Source organism: Ascaphus truei, chromosome 3 (genome assembly GCF_040206685.1).
Source record: "Ascaphus truei isolate aAscTru1 chromosome 3, aAscTru1.hap1, whole genome shotgun sequence".
NCBI classification, from domain to species: domain Eukaryota; kingdom Metazoa; phylum Chordata; class Amphibia; order Anura; family Ascaphidae; genus Ascaphus; species Ascaphus truei.
This window is the reverse complement of record NC_134485.1, coordinates 411,191,817-411,211,440: the sequence shown is the minus strand read 5'-3', so window position 1 is coordinate 411,211,440 and position 19,624 is coordinate 411,191,817. Positions and strand designations below refer to the sequence as shown.

Here is a 19,624-nt window from a genome sequence, read left to right as displayed (position 1 = left end):
AATAATGCAAAGGAAGTCATACCTTGAAAAACTCGTGGATGGCTGCGGTAGCTTCACTGCGGATTCGAAGCAACGAGCTGAACGTTGCAGTCCTGCAACGCAAATGAGGGAACTGCCTGACGTACGCCGCTGGGTGTCTCTCTTTCAACTTAAAAGGAAAACCCTAAAAAAAAAAAAAAGAGAGAAATAGCAAGCAATTGTATTTTTCAGCAGCCGCGGTCGGGATATGGTTAATGTAATTGCCGCAGTCTACAAATATGTATCCCCCCCTAACCCCCCTGTCAGTATCAGGGCACAAAGCTTTGTGATACATTGCTTGCCTCTGAAACGATACACATGATCCCTTCTGCTGCCACAGGGGTCTGCAGCGCAAAAACGATTTGCTAGGAGAGAACAAAGCAGAAAGTGTAAGATCCCCTCAAGTACCTGAAGCAAATGTCTTAGGTGTGTAATGGCATCAAACGGACAGAAAGTGGGCGGCCATAAAACGGTTCATTACCCTGTGTGCAGAGGGACAGGCCGGCAATGCTTTGGAATGGGTTGGAGAAGGAGTGGCCAGCTCCAGTCCTCAAGGGTCGTCAGCAGGCCAGGCTTTAGGATATCGCCGCTTCAGCACAGGTTGATCAACCAGTGGCTCAGTAGAATAGCTGACTTGTTGGTGGCCCTTGAGAACTGGAGTTGCCCATCCCCGAGTTGGAGAGATGAGCAGACGCCCCACACAGTGGGGGGGAAGAGACCTCACGGCTCCATTATATATCTGGACTCGGAAAGCCACTGATAATTGCCAGCTATCGGAAGCAAACCTGAACATTTGTGATATTCAGGACATGGTTTCGAGGTTAATGTACTGTAGTGATGTTGTGTTTATTTGATGGTATTTTGTGTTATCTGCCCTCTCCTTCCGTAGTTCCCGGCGGGTACCTGTATATCTCATAAGTGACCAATTTGGTTTTCCCTTTTGAGCTCATACTCTGCTATTTTGCTATTGTTATAGTTAGCTAGGAAAGAAAGGATCCCTTTGTGTGGCACAAGAGAAAACCCTTAACTGAAAATATCAAACTTTATTAGTAGTTAATTTAAAATATTAATGTTTAGGAGCGACGACGATAAACGGACAAAATAAATAAAAACAATTAAAAATGACGGCGGGCATGTGGGCGTATATGTGCTATTGATCGAGCTTAAATCATAGTGTGCGTAATTTTATGGTATAATTTGCAACTTAAAGCTAATGAACTGCACAGGAAGTACCTATAAAAGTGGATACATAATAGTAGAGCTCAACCCCCTTATAATGCTGTGCTTGGGGTCCAAAGAATCACATCGCGCTATAAGCGGATCGCGTTAGAAATAATGTACAATTGTATGCATTGTACAATAAAATATTTAAGATACCAATAATCGTGTTGTACAGTATTCATAAATACGAAGATTGGGAGCCACGCTTGCATCGCGTTATAAGCGGATTCGCGTTGTAACGGATCGCGTTATAACGGGGTTGAGCTGTAATAGTATAGTCACTTCTTATCCCATCATAAGTTAGTTGATAGGTATGAGAATAAACTTGAACTGTAAGATGATCAATATACTGTATATCCTGCTGTGTAGTACCTAAATTATAACCCAGACTTGTAAGTAGGGACCCAGGTTGCACCCCTAACCTCACTCCTGCAATCCAGTTCCAAGTCTCTGAATGCCTCCTGGCTATAGCCTCGGGGATGGTTCTCAGTCGCCTGAAATGTAATATGTCTAAAACTGAGCTCCTCATATTTCCCCATAAATCTGGCCTGATATTCCCCTTTTCCGTCACACTAAACAGTACTACTATCTATCCTGTCACCAAAGCATGTTGCCTTGGAGTGACATTTGACTCTTCCCTTTCCATTCACGGAACGGCTAAAATTTGACGCTTCTTCCTCCGCAATATTGCCAAGATCCGACCTCCGCTTTTTCAATCTGCTGCTAAACCTCTAATGCATGCCCTTATCCTCTCCCGCCTGGATTATTGTACCATACTGCTAGCAGGCCTCACTCCCTCACACCCTTTCTCCTTTGCAATGTATCCAAAATTCTGCTCATCTCCTCAACTTCCTCTCCTAGCTTCCCATCAAATTGCGGATCACCTACAAAGTTCTTCTCCTTACCTTTAAGGTTCTCCACTTATCTGCTTCCTCCCACATATCAGCTTTGATCTTTCGTTATGCCCCTGCTAGTCTCCTGCGATCTACCCATAACGGTCTCCTCTCCACCCCTTTCACCTCTACTGCTTTCTCTCGTCTTAAACCATTTCCCCTCACTGCAGCTTACATGTGGATATCCCTCACACTCCGTGTACGCCAAGCACTCTCTCTCCCCAACTTTAAGAGAGAGCTTAAAACTCACATCTTAAATGAAACATTCCAATAGCCTGGGGTCATGGCTACTGTCCCACACCCACAGTCGCACCTGCCAACCATTGTTACCATCTACTGCCATCTACAGCAGTTATTCCCTTACCTGCTGTCTCTGTATGGCAACGCTTATAGTGCCGGCTACGCTTTTAGTACCAGCGACGCAACGTCACGCTACAGTCGCTGGAAAAAATCAAATTGAGATGACTTCCAGCGATTGCAATCAAGCCGTATCTCTGTCGCAATGCATTTGTTTTGACGCGATGTCGCACCGCTGTCGCCAGCACTATAAGCGCAGCCCAAGTCTCCCAACATACCACTTAGCCTGTAACCTCTCCAGGGCAAGTATTTCCGTTCCTATTCTCTGGCTTTGTTGCACTATTGTACAATTCCCTGTACAGTATTGTCCTTTTGTAAAGCGCTGAATCCACTATGGGTGCTATATAAATAAAGATATATGGTACATACCTATTTTTTCCCAACATTACCTTCCTGTAAATCTTTTAAGATTCATACATTATTTTAAACATATATGTACCATATATAGATTTTTGCATTTTGCCAGCTGGTTGTAATGTGAATCTATTAGGGGATAGAAAATCCATTTCCTCCATAGGATCTAATGACTTGAACACAAAATGTTTTTTTAGGGAGAATAGCACACGGAATAATTTTCTTTGCTGGCTGTCAAACACTTTTTAGGAGGAACTGTAGTCTTATGTTTTTTAAATGATTCACTTTGAATTGTAATTAATTAATAAGCTGCTATTTTTAACCTATATGATCCATGCTTCGACCTCCGCTAGCATCTAACAACCAAATCACAAATCTTACTATGGAATCACACTGTCCGGTAACTTTAATATCTTCCGCTTGCAGCTCCACTTTCTGCCTTGTGTGTGAACTCTTCACCAGCACACCACGGACTTCCACCGAGCTTCCAAAAGTGATGTCACTACCGCAAAAGAAAAGGGATCTATTGACAAATGTAACAGTTCGCAGGTATATGTGAAGCAGTGGGGTATACTCTACAAATAGTGGAATGTACAGCTCTACTGGGAGGAACCCTTTCTAAATGAATTCCAATGCGCAACCTCCCAACTAGTCTTTTATGTCTCTGAGTCCAAGGATTAGTGCAGACTGCACATTTTAAAGGGGAAATCCCTCCTAGGACCAAAATCTACCAATGGCAGTGACATGTTTTTAGGGGTAACATATGGGTGATTGACACTTTTACCCCTAAAACTTACACTTATTTTTAAAAATGATGTAAATACGGTGAGCTCCCTTCTGTCTGTCAAAATGAGGCTGACAGGAAAATAAACCTCTCACCCCATCTCTTTAATCGACTATCTGATCAGGACAGAGTGGGATAAGAGTACAGGAAACACGATTAACAAACGTTTGACTGCCGGAGATCGTGACCGCTCCGTCGCTCTGCAGCGGTCGCTCAGCAGCGCCAGCGCGGTCGCACCCACTGTGGGAAACCGCGACGGACGGTATGTACTTGCTTCGGCGCTGCGTCGCAGCCGCCAGTACTATAAGCGCAGCCAAAGAGAACTCCATTCAGACCAGGTTTGTGGAATAATCAGTTAGTTAGCAAGAACACATACAGCTACTTGGCGCGTTTATGAATGTCTAATTTGTTGATTATTCCCAAAAGAAGGGGTGGCCCAAAGACAGGGTTAAGAAACCTATATAAACCACTACGTTTGCACTTGGCGTTATAGATATTTATAGGTGCAATACTACAGTCAGTCCACAGAGAAGAAAAAAAAACCTTTTATAAACAATTTAACAATCCAATTGACTTAGTTAAACAACAAATCTAACTATGCTACCCAATCCTTATCAGGGAACCAATAAGTATAAGAGGAGACACACAGAGGGGGGGGCTCTTGTTGTGCAACCCATTGTTGAGCACAGATATGAGACAAAAGGAAGCTACCAGAGGAAATGAAAACCCTTCCCAAGTCTCAGGTCCCCGCATTTATAAGCCAACACATTATATACAAATACTGATAGGTGTCCAATTTTGGTACACAAGGCCTCAATCCCCCCCGATAATACCCCATTAAACATGTCAATGCCATTAGTGCACTCAGGTCCTACAGTAGGAGGGACTGCCCCTTTGCATATGGCTCCCACACTGCCGTGTGAATGAAACAGATATTAAAGTGACTCACCTGTTTTTCAGACTTGGTTCAGCGACAATCTGGAGGCTTTCCAGAGATGAGCCGTCATTGATATGTAGGAACAAGACCTCTTTCTGCGCTCGGACAGATCGTACCCATCCCTGAAGGAAATAAACCGTAACAACTTATGTGTAGATGCATAATAAAATGGAAAACCACACTCATCCTGGCCATTTAAAGACTGAGCCCAGTGCTACATCCAATGGCACAAATACGCAGTGAAATACCTATATACTGTATTCTCTTGTAAAAAAGGGTCGTTTAGTTTAACCCTTTGGCCAAAGCGTCTTAAGCCTGCTGCCACTTACAAGGCATGACCATAGCAGGGCCTAACGCTGATTAAAATTCTTAATAACCTGTACAATACTAGGAAGAATGATCATATTTTGTGTGTTTGTTAAACTTTGTCCAGTGATTTGGAGGTTGCCCCTCCCTCCCAGCTTGTCTCATCTCACTTTCCATATGCACAGGTCTTTGCATGCTTTGCTTTGCATGGTATTGTCCAGGTAAATAAGAATTTCAATCAGATTTAGAACCATGCAGCTGATTATGACAGATCAAATATGATCATTCTTCCTAGTATTGTACAGGTTATTAAGAATTTTAATCAATGTTAGGCCCTGCTATGGTCATGCCATGTAAGTGGCAGCAGGCTTAAGACACTTTGGCCAAAGGGTTAAACTAAATGACCCTTTGTTACAAGAGAATACAGTATATAGGTGTTTTGTGCCAAAGGGCAGGGAGGGGCAGGGGTGCCAAAGGGCAGGGAGGGGCGGGGGGGCCAAAGGGCAGGGAGGGGCAGGGGGGCTAAGGGCAGGGAGGGGCAAGATGGCAGGGAGGGAGGGAGGGGGCAGGGAGGGAGGGGGGCCAGAGGCCAAAGGGCAGGGAGAGGCGGGGAGGCCAAAGGGCAGGGAGGGGCGGGGAGGCCAAAGGGCAGGGAGGGGTGGGGGAGCCAAAGGGCAGGGAGGGGTGGGGGGGGGGGCAAAGGGCAGGGAGGGGTGGGGGGGGGGGCCAAAGGGCAGGGAGGGGCGGGGGGGCCAAAGGGCAGGGAGGGGCGGGGGGGCCAAAGGGCAGGGAGGGGCCAAAGGGCAGGGAGGGGCGGGGGCTGGCCAAAGGGCAGGGAGGGGCGGGGGGGCTAGGGGCAGGGGGGGCTAAGGGCAGGGAGGGGCGGCTAAGGGCAGGGAGGGGCGGCTAAGGGCAGGGAGGGGCAAGAGGGAAGAGGGGCAAGAGGGCAGGGAGGGAGGGGGGCAAGAGGGCAGGGGAGGCAAGAGGGCAGGGAGGGAGGGGAGCAAAGGGCAGGGGTGCAAGAGGGCAGGGAGGGAGGGGGGCAAGAGGGCAGGGAGGAGAGGGGCAAGAGGGCAGGGAGGAGAGGGGCAAGAGGGCAGGGAGGGGGGCAAGAGGGCAGGGAGCGGGGCAAGAGGGCAGGGAGGGGGGCAAGAGGCCAAAGGGCAGGGTGGCGAAGGGCAGGGTGGCGAAGGGCAGGGTGGCAAAGGGCAGGGTGGCGAAGGGCAGGGTGGCGAAGGGCAGGGTGGCAAAGGGCAGGGTGGCAAAGGGCAGGGTGGCAAAGGGCAGGGTGGCAAAGGGCAGGGTGGCAAAGGGCAGGGTGGCAAAGGGCAGGGTGGCAAAGGGCAGGGTGGCAAAGGGCAGGGTGGCAAAGGGCAGGGTGGCAAAGGGCAGGGTGGCAAAGGGCAGGGTGGCAAAGGGCAGGGTGGCAAAGGGCAGGGTGGCAAAGGGCAGGGTGGCAAAGGGCAGGGTGGCAAAGGGCAGGGTGGCAAAGGGCAGGGTGGCAAAGGGCAGGGTGGCAAAGGGCAGGGTGGCAAAGGGCAGGGTGGCAAAGGGCAGGGTGGCAAAGGGCAGGGCGGCAAAGGGCAGGGCGGCAAAGGGCAGGGCGGCAAAGGGCAGGGCGGCAAAGGGCAGGGTGGCAAAGGGCAGGGTGGCAAAGGGCAGGGTGGCAAAGGGCAGGGTGGCAAAGGGCAGGGTGGCAAAGGGCAGGGTGGCAAAGGGCAGGGTGGCAAAGGGCAGGGTGGCAAAGGGGAAAAGGGCAGGGGGAGGGATGGCAGGGGGCAAAGGGCAGGGGGAGGGAGGGCAGGGGGCAAAGGGCAGGGGGGGCAAAGGGCATTGGGAGGGAGGGCAGGGGGGGCAAAGGGCATTGGGAGGGAGGGCAGGGGGGGCAAAGGGCATTGGGAGGGAGGGCAGGGGGCAAAGGGCATTGGGAGGGAGGGCAGGGGGCAAAGGGCAGGGGAGGGAGGGCAGGGGGCAAAGGGCAGGGGGCAAAGGGAAGGGGGGGCAAAGGGCATTAGGAGGGAGGGCAGGGGGGGCAAAGGGCAGGAGGGGCAAAGGGCAGGGATGGCAGGGGGGGCAAAGGGCAGGGGGAGGGAGGGCAGAGGGCAAAGGGCAGGGGGAGGGAGGGCAGGGGGGGCAAAGGGCATTAGGAGGGAGGGCAGGGGGGGCAAAGGGCATTGGGAGGGAGGGCAGGGGCAAAGGGCAGGGGGAGGGAGGGCAGGGGGGGCAAAGGGCAGGGTGAGTCAGGGACGCGGTAAATAACCCATTCCCCTGCGTTTCCTCACCTTGCACACGGCCGCGCTCCCCTTCCTACGAGTCCCAGTCGCGCTCCTCCTCCACCTCGGGCTTCTCCGCGGAGAGGCTGAGACGCTCCGGTGAGGAGGTGCTGTGCCTCTCGCGGGAGAGGCGGAGACAGCCGGAGGAGGAGCGGCCTGTGTGAGGGGAGAGCCGCGTGCTGTGTGTGTGTGTGGGGGGGGAGGGGAGCGCCGGGTGAGGGGAGAGCCGCGTGCTCTGTGTGTGTGGGGGGGGGATGAGCGGGGGGGGGGGGTGAGCGGGGGAAGCGGGGGGGTTGAGCGAGGGGGTGGGTGAGCCGGGGGCGGGGGGAGCGGGGGGGAGGGGTAAGCGCCGTGTGAGGGAGTGGCCTATGGGTGGTGAGAGCCATGGGGAGGTGAGAGTCCCCCGCTGTGTCCCGGGCGCTCGCTCTGCTCCCCCACTGACTGTAGCGGCGCCGGGGGGGGGGGGGGAGGAAAAAGCGCGGGAAAGCGGGAGACCCGGGGAGAGGAGGAGGTGCGCGCGGGTCCCGATGAGTGCCGCGGTGTGTGTGTGTGGTGTGTGTGTGTGTCGTCACTCCGCCTCAGGCCAATGAGAGGTGTGCGGGGGCGGGCGGGCCAAGGGAGCAATCTCATTGGCCTGGCCCAAGGTCCAATCTGATTGCCGCTAGGTACACAGGGAGGGACACAGGGAGACACATACAGACAGACAGGCAACAACACATAGGACACTTTGAGAAATATATAGTAGATATTGCCATGCCCAGTAGCACTCTGTTTTGACATTTATACATATATATATATATATATTGTGGTAACTTTTGGGGCTTAAATGAGCTTACTGGGTTTTTGTGTGTTCATTTAAAGACTGACTCACAAGCACAAACAGGTGCAGTTATTTGTACTATATAAAAGTAAAATATGTTTATCTGCAAATATATACTTATCCCATAGAAAGACCCAAGTTTAGTTTAGTAAATTGAATATACATGCAGGAATTAACACATTTGACAAAATGACATTCATCACTTGTAATCCTTCATATCTGCACAGTATTACTGCAAGTGTTACACAATACTGTGCAGAGACTCAGCCACAGATAATGGAGAAGGTCTGTTCTCACTAAAGCAAAGCCAAGGACTCCAATCATAAAAAAAAATTTCAGTGGGAACTTTATTAATACGAGTGATCTTTTCCATCTGCACAATACCCCAAAGTCTTTTTAGGGTAACGTCCTGCGGGGGAGCAGCTGTGTGCTTCCAGTTTGAAGCCAAAAACTACAGATGCAGTTTTTTTTTCTCTCTCCTATATTTTCCCTGCAAATTAATTCATGGTTTGGCTTGTCCCTTAATAAAAATGTGTATTAAATTATTTCCAAAGAGCATTTGCAGAGACACAAAAACGGACAGATTGACCCGTTCCGTGCCGGAGGGGAACTTAAAGAGTTAACAGGTACATTACCCCCAAGGGGAATGAGTTGTAGCCAAGAATAATTACCCAAGTGGTTGTTTACATTGGTAAGCCTAAATAAATAACGCCATGTGAATAATTCAGTGGGGTGATAATTAGAGCCATAAAATACATTTCAGAGACATACTGTAATTGTCGTTATCCTTTAGTATCTTCAGTAAATTCAGATTGTATTATGCAAGTTAAGTGGAAATGGTTTGGCCTGCTACAGAATAATAGCATCAATGCTATACTTTTAATACTGAAATAATGCTATTTAATACTTATATGCATAGAGCATACAGGAAGTGCTTTACAATTTTACTTAATGTTGATGGCAATCGGGTAGGGCAGCCAGCTCAGGGATGTAATCCCGCTCTTCCAGTAGTGAGAAGGGTGTGATGATATTATTAATAACACTGCATTAGCAGAGACCTGGATAAAAGGCGGTTTCCTGACGGTTGCACAAAGTGGAAGTTATGAACATGGGAGTCAGCCTCACAAGGGCAGATACTGAACAATACTATGGACATATGGACGTATTGTATGCAATAAGTGTGATGCGTGACAAACTGAGTGCAGGAGAACATGGCAATGCCGAGCACTCCTAGCAAACACCAGGCAAAAAGGTGGCAAGTCCGGGGGTGCTACGTATCTAGACAATTTGGGAACAAAATTGATGCAAGTAGCATCATTTTCATCTTGCACTTATATGCGTCACGCATGTTGCTCCACTTTGTCCCCATATGCGATTTGAGGTGTGTCAGAACTACTGTAGGAAGGAACGACATAGCGCACAGATTATAGCGAGAGGTAGAAAACTGTCCCCCTCTTTTTCTCCCTTTAAGCGTCATCACAAAATCTGCCCCGGTTAAGGTGGGGAAGCACAATCAATCTGCCCCGGTTAAGGTGGGGGAGCACAATGTGTCCAGGTTAAGGTGGGGGAGCACAATGTGCCCAGGTTAAGGTGGGGGAGCACAATGTGCCCCGGTTAAGGTGGGGGAGCACAATGTGCCCCGGTTAAGGTGGGGGAGCACAATGTGCCCAGGTTAAGGTGGGGGAGCACAATATGCCCAGGTTAAGGTGGGGGAGCACAATGTGCCCAGGTTAAGGTGGGGGAGCACAATGTGCCCCGGTTAAGGTGGGGGAGCACAATGTGCCCCGGTTAAGGTGGGGGAGCACAATGTGCCCCGGTTAAGGTGGGGGAGAACAATGTGCCCAGGTTAAGGTGGGGGAGCACAATGTGCCCCGGTTAAGGTGGGGGAGCACAATGTGCCCCGGTTAAGGTGGGGGAGCACAATGTGCCCCGGTTAAGGTGGGGGAGCACAATGTGCCCCGGTTAAGGTGGGGGAGCACAATGTGCCCCGGTTAAGGTGGGGGAGCACAATGTGCCCAGGTTAAGGTGGGGGAGCACAATGTGCCCAGGTTAAGGTGGGGGAGCACAATGTGCCCAGGTTAAGGTGGGGGAGCACAATCTGCCCCGGTTAAGGTGGGGGAGCACAATGTGCCCAGGTTAAGGTGGGGGAGCACAATGTGCCCCAGATGTAAGAAACGGTTTCTTACCGTGATCCACAAACCAGATGAATGTTCCAAAATTGCCTTGATACACAACCCATCAAAGCCCATATTCATTAAAGTGTGCTAAAGCACAGCACCATTTAGTGAAAAGGGGCCTAAGGCCCTTTTTCTATATTGTCTGAAGTGGTCATTCGGGCCATTTTCAAACCATATAGAATAAAGCCCTAAGTCGCTCTCAGCATCTTTTGTTCTCGATTGTCAGCCATTTACCATGGGTATTTATTGGTGGGCAGAGAATGGAGAGCAAACTCAAACGGGGAGTTATAACTCTTATCGATTATTTGTAAAGCGCCAACATATGCCCTAGTGCGGTACAGGGGGGTACAGAGTGACATCAATTGCACAAACAGAATGACATACAAATAAGGACACACAAGCGCAAACAGATAGAGGTCATGAGGTTAGCTGGTCAGAGCAGGTGTGCGCAACCTGTGGGCCTCGATTTGTAGGGGTCGCCGTGTCGCTCTCCCTCGGTTACTCCCTCCGTCAGCCCACATGACATCGTAGATGCCCGAAAATCAGCATGTCCGTATTTGGGCATCTACAACGTTATCCAGGCTGACGAAGGGAGTCGCACAGCAGGGAGGGAGTCGTGGAGCGGGGAGGAAGTCAGGGGAGGGAGGGAGTCGCGGAGCGGGGAGGAAGTCAGGGGAGGGAGGGAGTCGCGGAGCGGGGAGGAAGTCAGGGGAGGGAGGGAGTCGTGGAGCGGGGAGGAAGTCAGGGGAGGGAGGGAGTCGCGGAGCGGGGAGGAAGTCAGGGGAGGGAGGGAGTCGTGGAGCGGGGAGGAAGTCAGGGGAGGGAGGGAGTCGTGGAGCGGGGAGGAAGTCAGGGGAGGGAGGGAGTCGTGGAGGCACAGAGGCTGCTGCTGTAGTGGAAAATTAAGCTGTGGGGGTCCCATTTAAAAGTGGGGACCTCTGCAGACGTAATCCTCTAATGTTTTCAGGGCTGTGGCTATATATAATTTAAAAAAAGGTTGCGCACCACTGATCTAGAGGATAATGGCAAATGTATTAATTTTAACAAGACCTGAATGATCACTTGGCAGCCATGACACTACCTTGCCCCTTACCACGGTTTCATATGCATTAGGCCGCGCTTATAGTACCGGCGCAGTCGCGAAAAAACAAACGTATTAAATCCATCGCGTGCGCTTATAGTATGAGCGACGCGACGGCCTGGTCGCGATCGCTAGAAGTCAATTCAATTTGATTTTTTTCAGCGACCACAGCGTGACGTCAGCGTCGGCGTCACTATAATCGCGGCCTTAGACCAGTGCCCGCTGCTCTTGTGAATTTGTGAAAGTGATGTTATGTGCCTGAGCCTCAGGCACACAAATGGAGCTTGTATGTATACGTACGTATGTATGTACCCGGTTATAACGCGGTCCTTGGTGTCCACAGAATGAGACTGCGTTATAACAGGGATCGCGTTAAAATTTCAGCGCTGCAAGGACTTACCGGCATACAGTGCTTCCACTGCAGCAAGGGATTCTGGGAAATGACAACACCGTGTCACGTGTATGATGTAGATGATTATGTAGTACTGTTGTGACTTCAGAGATCTGTATTAGGATCTGTTGGGGTGATTTATGAGGATTTTAATTCAAGTGTTTATTTTGTTGCCAGATATGGCCTGCTTTCATTTCCTAATACCTGCTCTATATGTTTTACATATTTTTATTAGCATGATGCTTGAGACACGTTCTCCCCTTTTTTTTTTGCAGGGGGTGTGCTTTTCTGGAACTGTTTACACTGTTGGCTGAATCTTGGGCAGTAGATGCTGCTTATTGAGCATACATACTTTCTCAAGCTCCTTGTTCTACCTTCCCTCCTCTTTCTCCCCCCCCCCCCTTTCCCTTCCTTTTCCCCCTCCTTTCCCTTTCCCCCTGATCAATACTATGCCGAGGCTTCAGTTAGGATTTTTTTTGCCACACTTGGGCTGGTGATCCATTGCGCATGCGCACAGCCTTACTTTGTTGACTGTAACCAGAGGAACTGTTGGACTGGAGCCTGGACCCATTGCGCATGCGCGATTGTAGTAAACAAATGGACAATGCTTCAGACAGTGCAGCACGCGATCGTGCATGCAAAGAGGTAGGGAGGCACGGCGGAAGCATGGGTATGATGTTTATTAGATCAGCTATGTGGTCTGCGGACTCTTACGTTTGTGGACGGACACACTTTCAGCCGGCAGCGTTTGTGGTTATGTCCCCTGCTCGGCTGTTAGTTCAGCAGGTTGAGATAGGCGTTTGCACATGCACATTAGCTATAAGGATTGACCTCTCTGAGTTACCTTAGGGAGGTGGGCTAGCAATGGCTTGGCACCAATTTGGACTGATTAGTACACTATATGTTGACCCAGTGTGATAAATGACCGGGAGGTCCGAAACGTCGCTCCGTTCTGAATTAAACTTTTTTACTATTTAAACGAACTAGTGAGTGCTGCGGATTCTTTGGATTTTTGTTCTATCTATTTCTGTTGCTGGATGGTGATCCTGGCTACACTACAAGCACCCTGACTACTAAGATAAGAGATTTGTCCTATTTTTGCCCATTTGAGTGCCCTGAACATTATGTGTGCATATACATATACATATATACACATATACATATATACACACTCTTTTGATGAATACATTGGAAGGAGACGTGGGCATCAGGATGGCAGCTGTGCAGATTGCTCAGTTAAGGGTAGAGAAGGGGTAGCCAACTCCAGTCCTCTAGACCTCCCAACAGGTCAGGTTTTCAGGATATCCATGCTTCAGTACAGGTGGCTCAGTCGAAGACTGTTGGTAGCCCTTGAGGACAAGAGTTGGCAACCCATGCACTAGAGCCATAGGCAATAAAATGAGCTTCCATCCTGGCCAATTACCAAAGCAAAGACGAGACGACCTCATTTAAACGTACCTGGATTTTAATATTGGTTGTGCTTCCCTCGACCTTCGCCAGTGCCTCCTGCACACTCAGCCTGGCAGCTGCCCCCGCACATGTTCTGTGGCAATGATGCCAAGGACAGCGACTCAGGAGCCCAGAAATGAGCTTGCTGGGGGTATACATGGTAAGGGAGGGAGGTGACCGCTTTCTGAAGGTTGTTATTCCTGATCTGCACACACACTGTTCTGAAATACAATATAGGTGTGAATCAGTAAATATGCACCAATTCCAATGGACACTAAACTTTGGGGGTTATTCATTAAACGGCAGTAGTGCCGATTGGGTACGTTCAATAACAGTTTCTGTGCAATAGTGCCCTGGTTATTAATGAATATACTTTAGCACACCTTAATTCCCATGGGCCCATGAGTCTGATAACTGCAGTAAGAAAGGTAGGTACTTAAGCAAGCGACAGTGGTACTGCAGCCATAACACAGCTTATTATACAGTGTCACTGCTGCAGTAACAGGTGGATGTTACAGTATGTGGCATTGTGACGGCTCTTGCAGTAACGGAGATAGATGTTGCAGAATGTGTTATTGTTACAGTGACAGGTTATAATACAACATGTACCACTTTCACTGCACCGGTTGTAGGGTGTACGTCACGGTGATTGTTGTAATAAGCACCCAGCGTGTGCCACTGCTACAGTAACGTTATCACACCCAGCGTGTGCCACTGCAACAGTAACATTACCACACCCAGCGTGTGCCACTGCTACAGTAACGTTATCACAACTAGCGTGTGCCACTGCAACAGTAACGTTATCACACCCAGCATGTGCCACTGCAACAGTAACATTACCACACCCAGCGTGTGCCACTGCTACAGTAACGTTATCACACCCAGCGTGTGCCACTGCTACAGTAACGTTATCACACCCAGCGTGTGCCACTGCTACAGTAACGTTATCACACCCAGCGTGTGACACTGCTACAGTAATGTTATCACACCCAGCGTGTGCCACTGATACAGTAACATTACCACACCCAGCGTGTGCCACTCCTACAGTAACGTTATCACACCCAGCGTGTGCCACTGCTACAGTAACGTTATCACACCCAGCGTGTGCCACTGCTACAGTAACATTACCACACCCAGCGTGTGCCACTCCTACAGTAACGTTATCACACCCAGCGTGTGCCACTGCTACAGTAACATTACCACACCCAGCGTGTGCCACTGCTACAGTAACATTACCACACCCAGCGTGTGCCACTGCTTCAGTAACGTTATCACACCCAGCGTGTGCCACTGCAACAGTAACATTACCACACCCAGCGTGTGCCACTGCTACAGTAACGTTATCACACCCAGCGTGTGCCACTGCTACAGTAACGTTATCACACCCAGCGTGTGCCACTCCTACAGTAACTTTATCACACCCAGCGTGTGCCACTGCTACAGTAACGTTATCACACCCAGCATGTGCCACTGCTACAGTAACATTACCACACCCAGCGTGTGCCACTGCTACAGTAACGTTATCACACCCAGCGTGTGCCACTGCTACAGTAACATTACCACACCCAGCGTGTGCCACTGCTACAGTAACATTACCACACCCAGCGTGTGCCACTGCTTCAGTAACGTTATCACACCCAGCGTGTGCCACTGCAACAGTAACATTACCACACCCAGCGTGTGCCACTGCTACTGTAACGTTATCACACCCAGCATGTGCCACTGCAACAGTAACATTACCACACCCAGCGTGTGCCACTGCTTCAGTAACGTTATCACACCCAGCGTGTGCCACTGCTACAGTAACATTACCACACCCAGCGTGTGCCACTGCTACAGTAACGTGATCACACCCAGTGTGTGCCACTGCTACAGTAACGTGATCACACCAGCGTGTGCCACTGCTACAGTAACGTTATCACACCCAGCGTGTGCCACTGCTACAGTAACGTTATAACACCCACGTGTGCCACTGCTACAGTAACGTTATCACACCCAGCGTGTGCCACTGCTACAGTAACATTATCACACCCAGCGTGTGCCACTGCTACAGTAACGTGATCACACCCAGCGTGTGCCACTGCTACAGTAATATTATCACACCCAGCGTGTGCCACTGCTACAGTAATATTATCACATTCAGCGTGTGCCACTGCTACAGTAACGTTATCACACCCAGCGTGTGCCACTGCTACAGTAACGTTATCACACCCAGCATGTGCCACTGCTACAGTAACGTTATCACACCCAGCGTGTGCCACTGTTACAGTAACATTATCACACCCAGCGTGTGCCACTGCTACAGTAACGTTATCACACCCAGCGTGTGCCACTGTTACAGTAACATTATCACACCCAGCGTGTGCCACTGCTACAGTAACATTATCACACCCGGCGTGTGTCACTCCTACAGTAACATTATCACACCCAGCGTGTGCCACTGCAACAGTAACGTTATCACACCCAGCGTGTGCCACTGCTACAGTAATGTTATCACACCCAGTGTGTGCCACTGCTACAGTAACGTTATCACACCCAGCGTGTGCCACTGCTACAGTAACATTATCACACCCAGCGTGTGCCACTGCTACAGTAACATTATCACACCCAGCGTGTGCCACTGCTACAGTAACATTATCACACCCAGCTTGTGCCACTGCTACAGTAACATTATCACACCCAGCGTGTGCCACTGCTACAGTAATGTTATCACACCCAGCGTGTGCCACTGCTACAGTAACATTATCACACCCAGCGTGTGCCACTGCTACAGTAACATTATCACACCCAGCGTGTGCCACTGCTACAGTAACATTATCACACCCAGCGTGTGCCACTGCTATTGCTGCAGTGTCATAGATCATACACTACTACTTGTGGCTGTTACTGCATGCACTATACTCCTTGGTGCAGTGTCACATACTGTGCACAGTTCCTGCAGTAATACAGCGGGGTCAGTCAGGATGTTATGTAGCAGCAGGACCTGACCTCGCGCAGTGATTGCCTCCCCTGCTCCCCTCACTCTGCCCTTGGTTTCTGGGTCTCCTTTGCACACATGGGGTTTGCAGCCGATCTCAGCTCTCACACCCCTGTCCTGCCGGTCACACCATACAGGAAGTGACGTACCACCACAGGGCTTGCTGGGAATTGTAGTTCTAATAACAGTGTTTCCACTTCTAGCTGCAGTAGAAGCTTCACCACAGGAGATAATGGTGAAAGGAAGCGTTGCAGACCTGTCTGAGACATCGGTGTGCTCACAAGTGACATTTGTATTAGTTCTAATAATTAATATCAGCGTCATTATTGTTTCTGAATCTGATACTCGCTGAGTTTGGAAATTCACTGCACACAATGAATGAGGGGGATATTTGTGAGATGCAGGGGGGGCTGATGTGAGATGTGGGGGGGGGGGAGGGGGCTGATGTGAGATGTGGGGGGGGGGAGGGGGCTGATGTGAGATGTGGGGGGGGAGGGGGCTGATGTGAGATGTGGGGGGGGAGGGGCTGATGTGAGATGTGGGGGGGGGAGGGGGCTGATGTGAGATGTGGGGGGGGGAGGGGGCTGATGTGAGATGTGGGGGGGGAGGGGGCTGATGTGAGATGTGGGGGGGGAGGGGGCTGATGTGAGATGTGGGGGGGGGGGCTGATGTGGGGGGGGGGCTGATGTGAGATGGGGGGGGGCTGATGTGAGATGGGGGGGGGCTGATGTGAGATGTGGGGGGGGGGCTGATGTGAGATGTGGGGGGGGGCTGATGTGAGATGTGGGGGGGGGGCTGATGTGAGATGTGGGGGGGGGGGGCTGATGTGAGATGTGGGGGGGGCTGATGTGAGATGTGGGGGGGGGGCTGATGTGAGATGTGGGGGGGGCTGGTGTGAGATGTGGGGGGGGGGGCTGGTGTGAGATGTGGGGGGGGCTGGTGTGAGATGCGGGGGGGGCTGATGTGAGATGCGGGGGGGGCTGATGTGAGATGCGGGGGGGGCTGATGTGAGATGCGGGGGGGGTTGATGTGAGATGCGGGGGGGGTTGATGTGAGATGCTGGGGGGGGTTGATGTGAGATGCGGGGGGGGGGTTGATGTGAGATGCGGGTGGGGGGGTGATGTGAGATGTGGGGGGGGTTGATGTGAGATGCGGGGGGGGGTTGATGTGAGATGCGGGGGGGGTGATGTGAGATGCGGGGGGGGGTTGATGTGAGATGCGGGGGGGGGGGTTGATGTGAGATGCGGGGGGGTGATGTGAGATGCGGAGGGGGGGTGATGTGAGATGCGGAGGGGGGGTGATGTGAGATGCGGGGGGGGGTGATGTGAGATGCGGGGGGGGGTGATGTGAGATGCGGGGGGGTGATGTGAGATGCGGGGGGGCTGATTTGAGATACAGGGGGGGATGATGTGAGATGCAGGGGGGGGCTGATGTGAGATGCGGGGGGGGTGATGTGAGATGCGGGGGGGTGATGTGAGATGCAGGGGGGGTGATGTGAGATACAGGGGGGGATGATGTAAGATACAGGGGGGGATGATGTAAGATACAGGGGGGGATGATGTGAGATGCAGGGGGGTGATGTGAGATACAGGGGTGGATGATGCGAGATGCAGGGGGGGGGCTGATGTGAGATGCGGAGGGGGGTTGATGTGAGATGCGGGGGGGGTTGATGTGCGATGCGGGGGGGGTTGATGTGAGATGTGGGGGGGGGTTGATGTGAGATGCGGGGGGTTGATGTGAGATGCGGGGGGGCTGATGTGAAATGCTGGGGGGCTGATGTGAGATGCAGGGGGGATGTGGGGGGGGTGATGTGAGATGCAGGGTGGGGGCTGATGAGAGATGCAGGGTGGAGGCTGATGTGAGATGCAGGTGGGGGGATGATGTGAGATGCAGGTGGGGGGATGATGTGAGATGCAGGTGGGGGGATGATGTGAGATGCAGGTGGGGGGATGATGTGAGATGCAGGTGGGGGGATGATGTGAGATGCAGGTGGGGGGATGATGTGAGATGCAGGTGGGGGCATGATGTGAGATGCATGGGGGTAATGTGAGATGCAGGGGGGGCTGATGTGAGATGGAGGGGGGCTGATGTGAGATGGAGGGGGGGCTGATGTGCGATGCAGGGGGGATTGCTGTAAGATGCAGGGGGTGATGTGAGATGCAGGAGGGGGGTGATGTGAGATGCAGGGGGGGTTGATGTGAGATGCAGGGGGGGGTGATGTGAGATGCAGGGGGAATTGCTGTAAGATGCAGGGGGGATTGCTGTAAGATGCAGGGGGGTGATGTGAGATGCAGGGGGGGTGATGTGAGATGCAGGGGGGATTGATGTGAGATGCAGGGGGGGGGGCTGATGTGAGATGCAGGGGGGGGGGCTGATGTGAGATGCAGGGGGGGGCTGATGTGAGATGCAGGGGGGGTGATGTGAGATGCAAGGGGGTGATGTGAGATGGAGGGGGGGCTGATGTGAGATGCAGGGGGGATTGCTGTAAGATGCAGGGGGTGATGTGAGATGCAGGGGGGATTGCTGTAAGATGCAGGGGGGGGCTGATGTGAGATGCACAGGGGGGGGGTGATCTGAGATGCCGGGGGGGTTGATGTGAGATGCAGGGGGGGGGGAAGTGATGTGAGATGCAGGGGGGGTGAGTGATGTGAGATGCAGGGGGGGGCTGATGTGAGACGCGGGGGGGGTTATGTGAGACGCAGGGGGGGCTGATGTGAGATGCAGGGGGGGCTGATGTGAGATGCAGGGGGGGGCTGATGTGAGATGCAGGGGAGATTGCTGTGAGATGCAGGGAGGGTGATGTGTGATGCAGGGGGGATTGCTGTGAGATGCAGGGGGGATTGCTGTGAGATGCAGGGGGGGGTGATGTGAGATGCAGGGGTGATTGATGTGAGATGCAGGGGGGATTGATGTGAGATGCAGGGGGGATTGATGTGAGATGCAGGGGGGATTGATGTGAGATGCAGGCCCAAGTTTCACATTAAATTAGGAGACAATTAGAATCAATGATATTGTAATGAAAGTTGTATTATTTTCAATTGTGAATGTATTATAAAACATTAAAATGTAACTTGTTTTCTCGTTAACGATGAAGTATGAGTTAGTTATTATTTATTAACCCTACTGCTCTACATGTCTATTTTGTGATTTACCCCTGTCGAACCTAATACGTGTCATCCAGATAGGTGTTCCCCGAAATTTTACGAAAAACTTCAAGGGTTCCTCCAAACAAAAAAGGTTCGGAATCACTGCCCTAGTGGGTAGGATCCACTGTATGCTCTCTACACAGAATCCTAACTTCGAGGACCTTATGGATCGAATTCAAGAGCAAGAGGTCATTTTGGAGTTGCAGACCCCCAGGACGTCCTGTGAATCTTCCAAAGGAGAGAGTAACGTGACTCCATCAAAGAAGTCTAGCACGAAGGAGAAGTCTGAGGACCATACTCCCCAGAGTAATTCACGACAGAACTCCTCGATGCCGAGGAGATCGGATACTAACTCTGGGTTCGATATGAACCGAAGTACCCGCTGCTATAAATGCAACTGAGAAGGTCACTTCACCAAGGACTGTCCTAAGCAAAAGGCC

At 51.3% G+C, this 19,624-nt stretch overlaps 1 protein-coding gene across 4 annotated transcripts in view; it reads right to left on the bottom strand.

Annotated features, from left to right (window-relative positions):
• NARS2 (asparaginyl-tRNA synthetase 2, mitochondrial) overlaps positions 1-16,162 on the bottom strand; it is a 70,725-nt gene extending 54,563 nt beyond the window's left edge. For 3 of the 4 annotated variants that reach the window (XM_075592608.1, XM_075592612.1, XM_075592611.1), the window contains exons 1-5: positions 16,050-16,162; positions 13,071-13,282; positions 4,577-4,686; positions 3,225-3,345; positions 23-163 (exon numbers count right to left, since the gene is read on the bottom strand). In XM_075592608.1, the coding sequence (XP_075448723.1) occupies positions 23-163; positions 3,225-3,345; positions 4,577-4,686; positions 13,071-13,220 (522 nt within the window). In that variant the 5' untranslated portion in view covers positions 13,221-13,282; positions 16,050-16,162. The remainder of the gene's footprint in view (positions 1-22; positions 164-3,224; positions 3,346-4,576; positions 4,687-13,070; positions 13,283-16,049) is intronic. The other variant, XM_075592609.1, reaches the window with a different exon arrangement.
• Between the last annotated feature and the right edge of the window lie 3,462 nt (positions 16,163-19,624).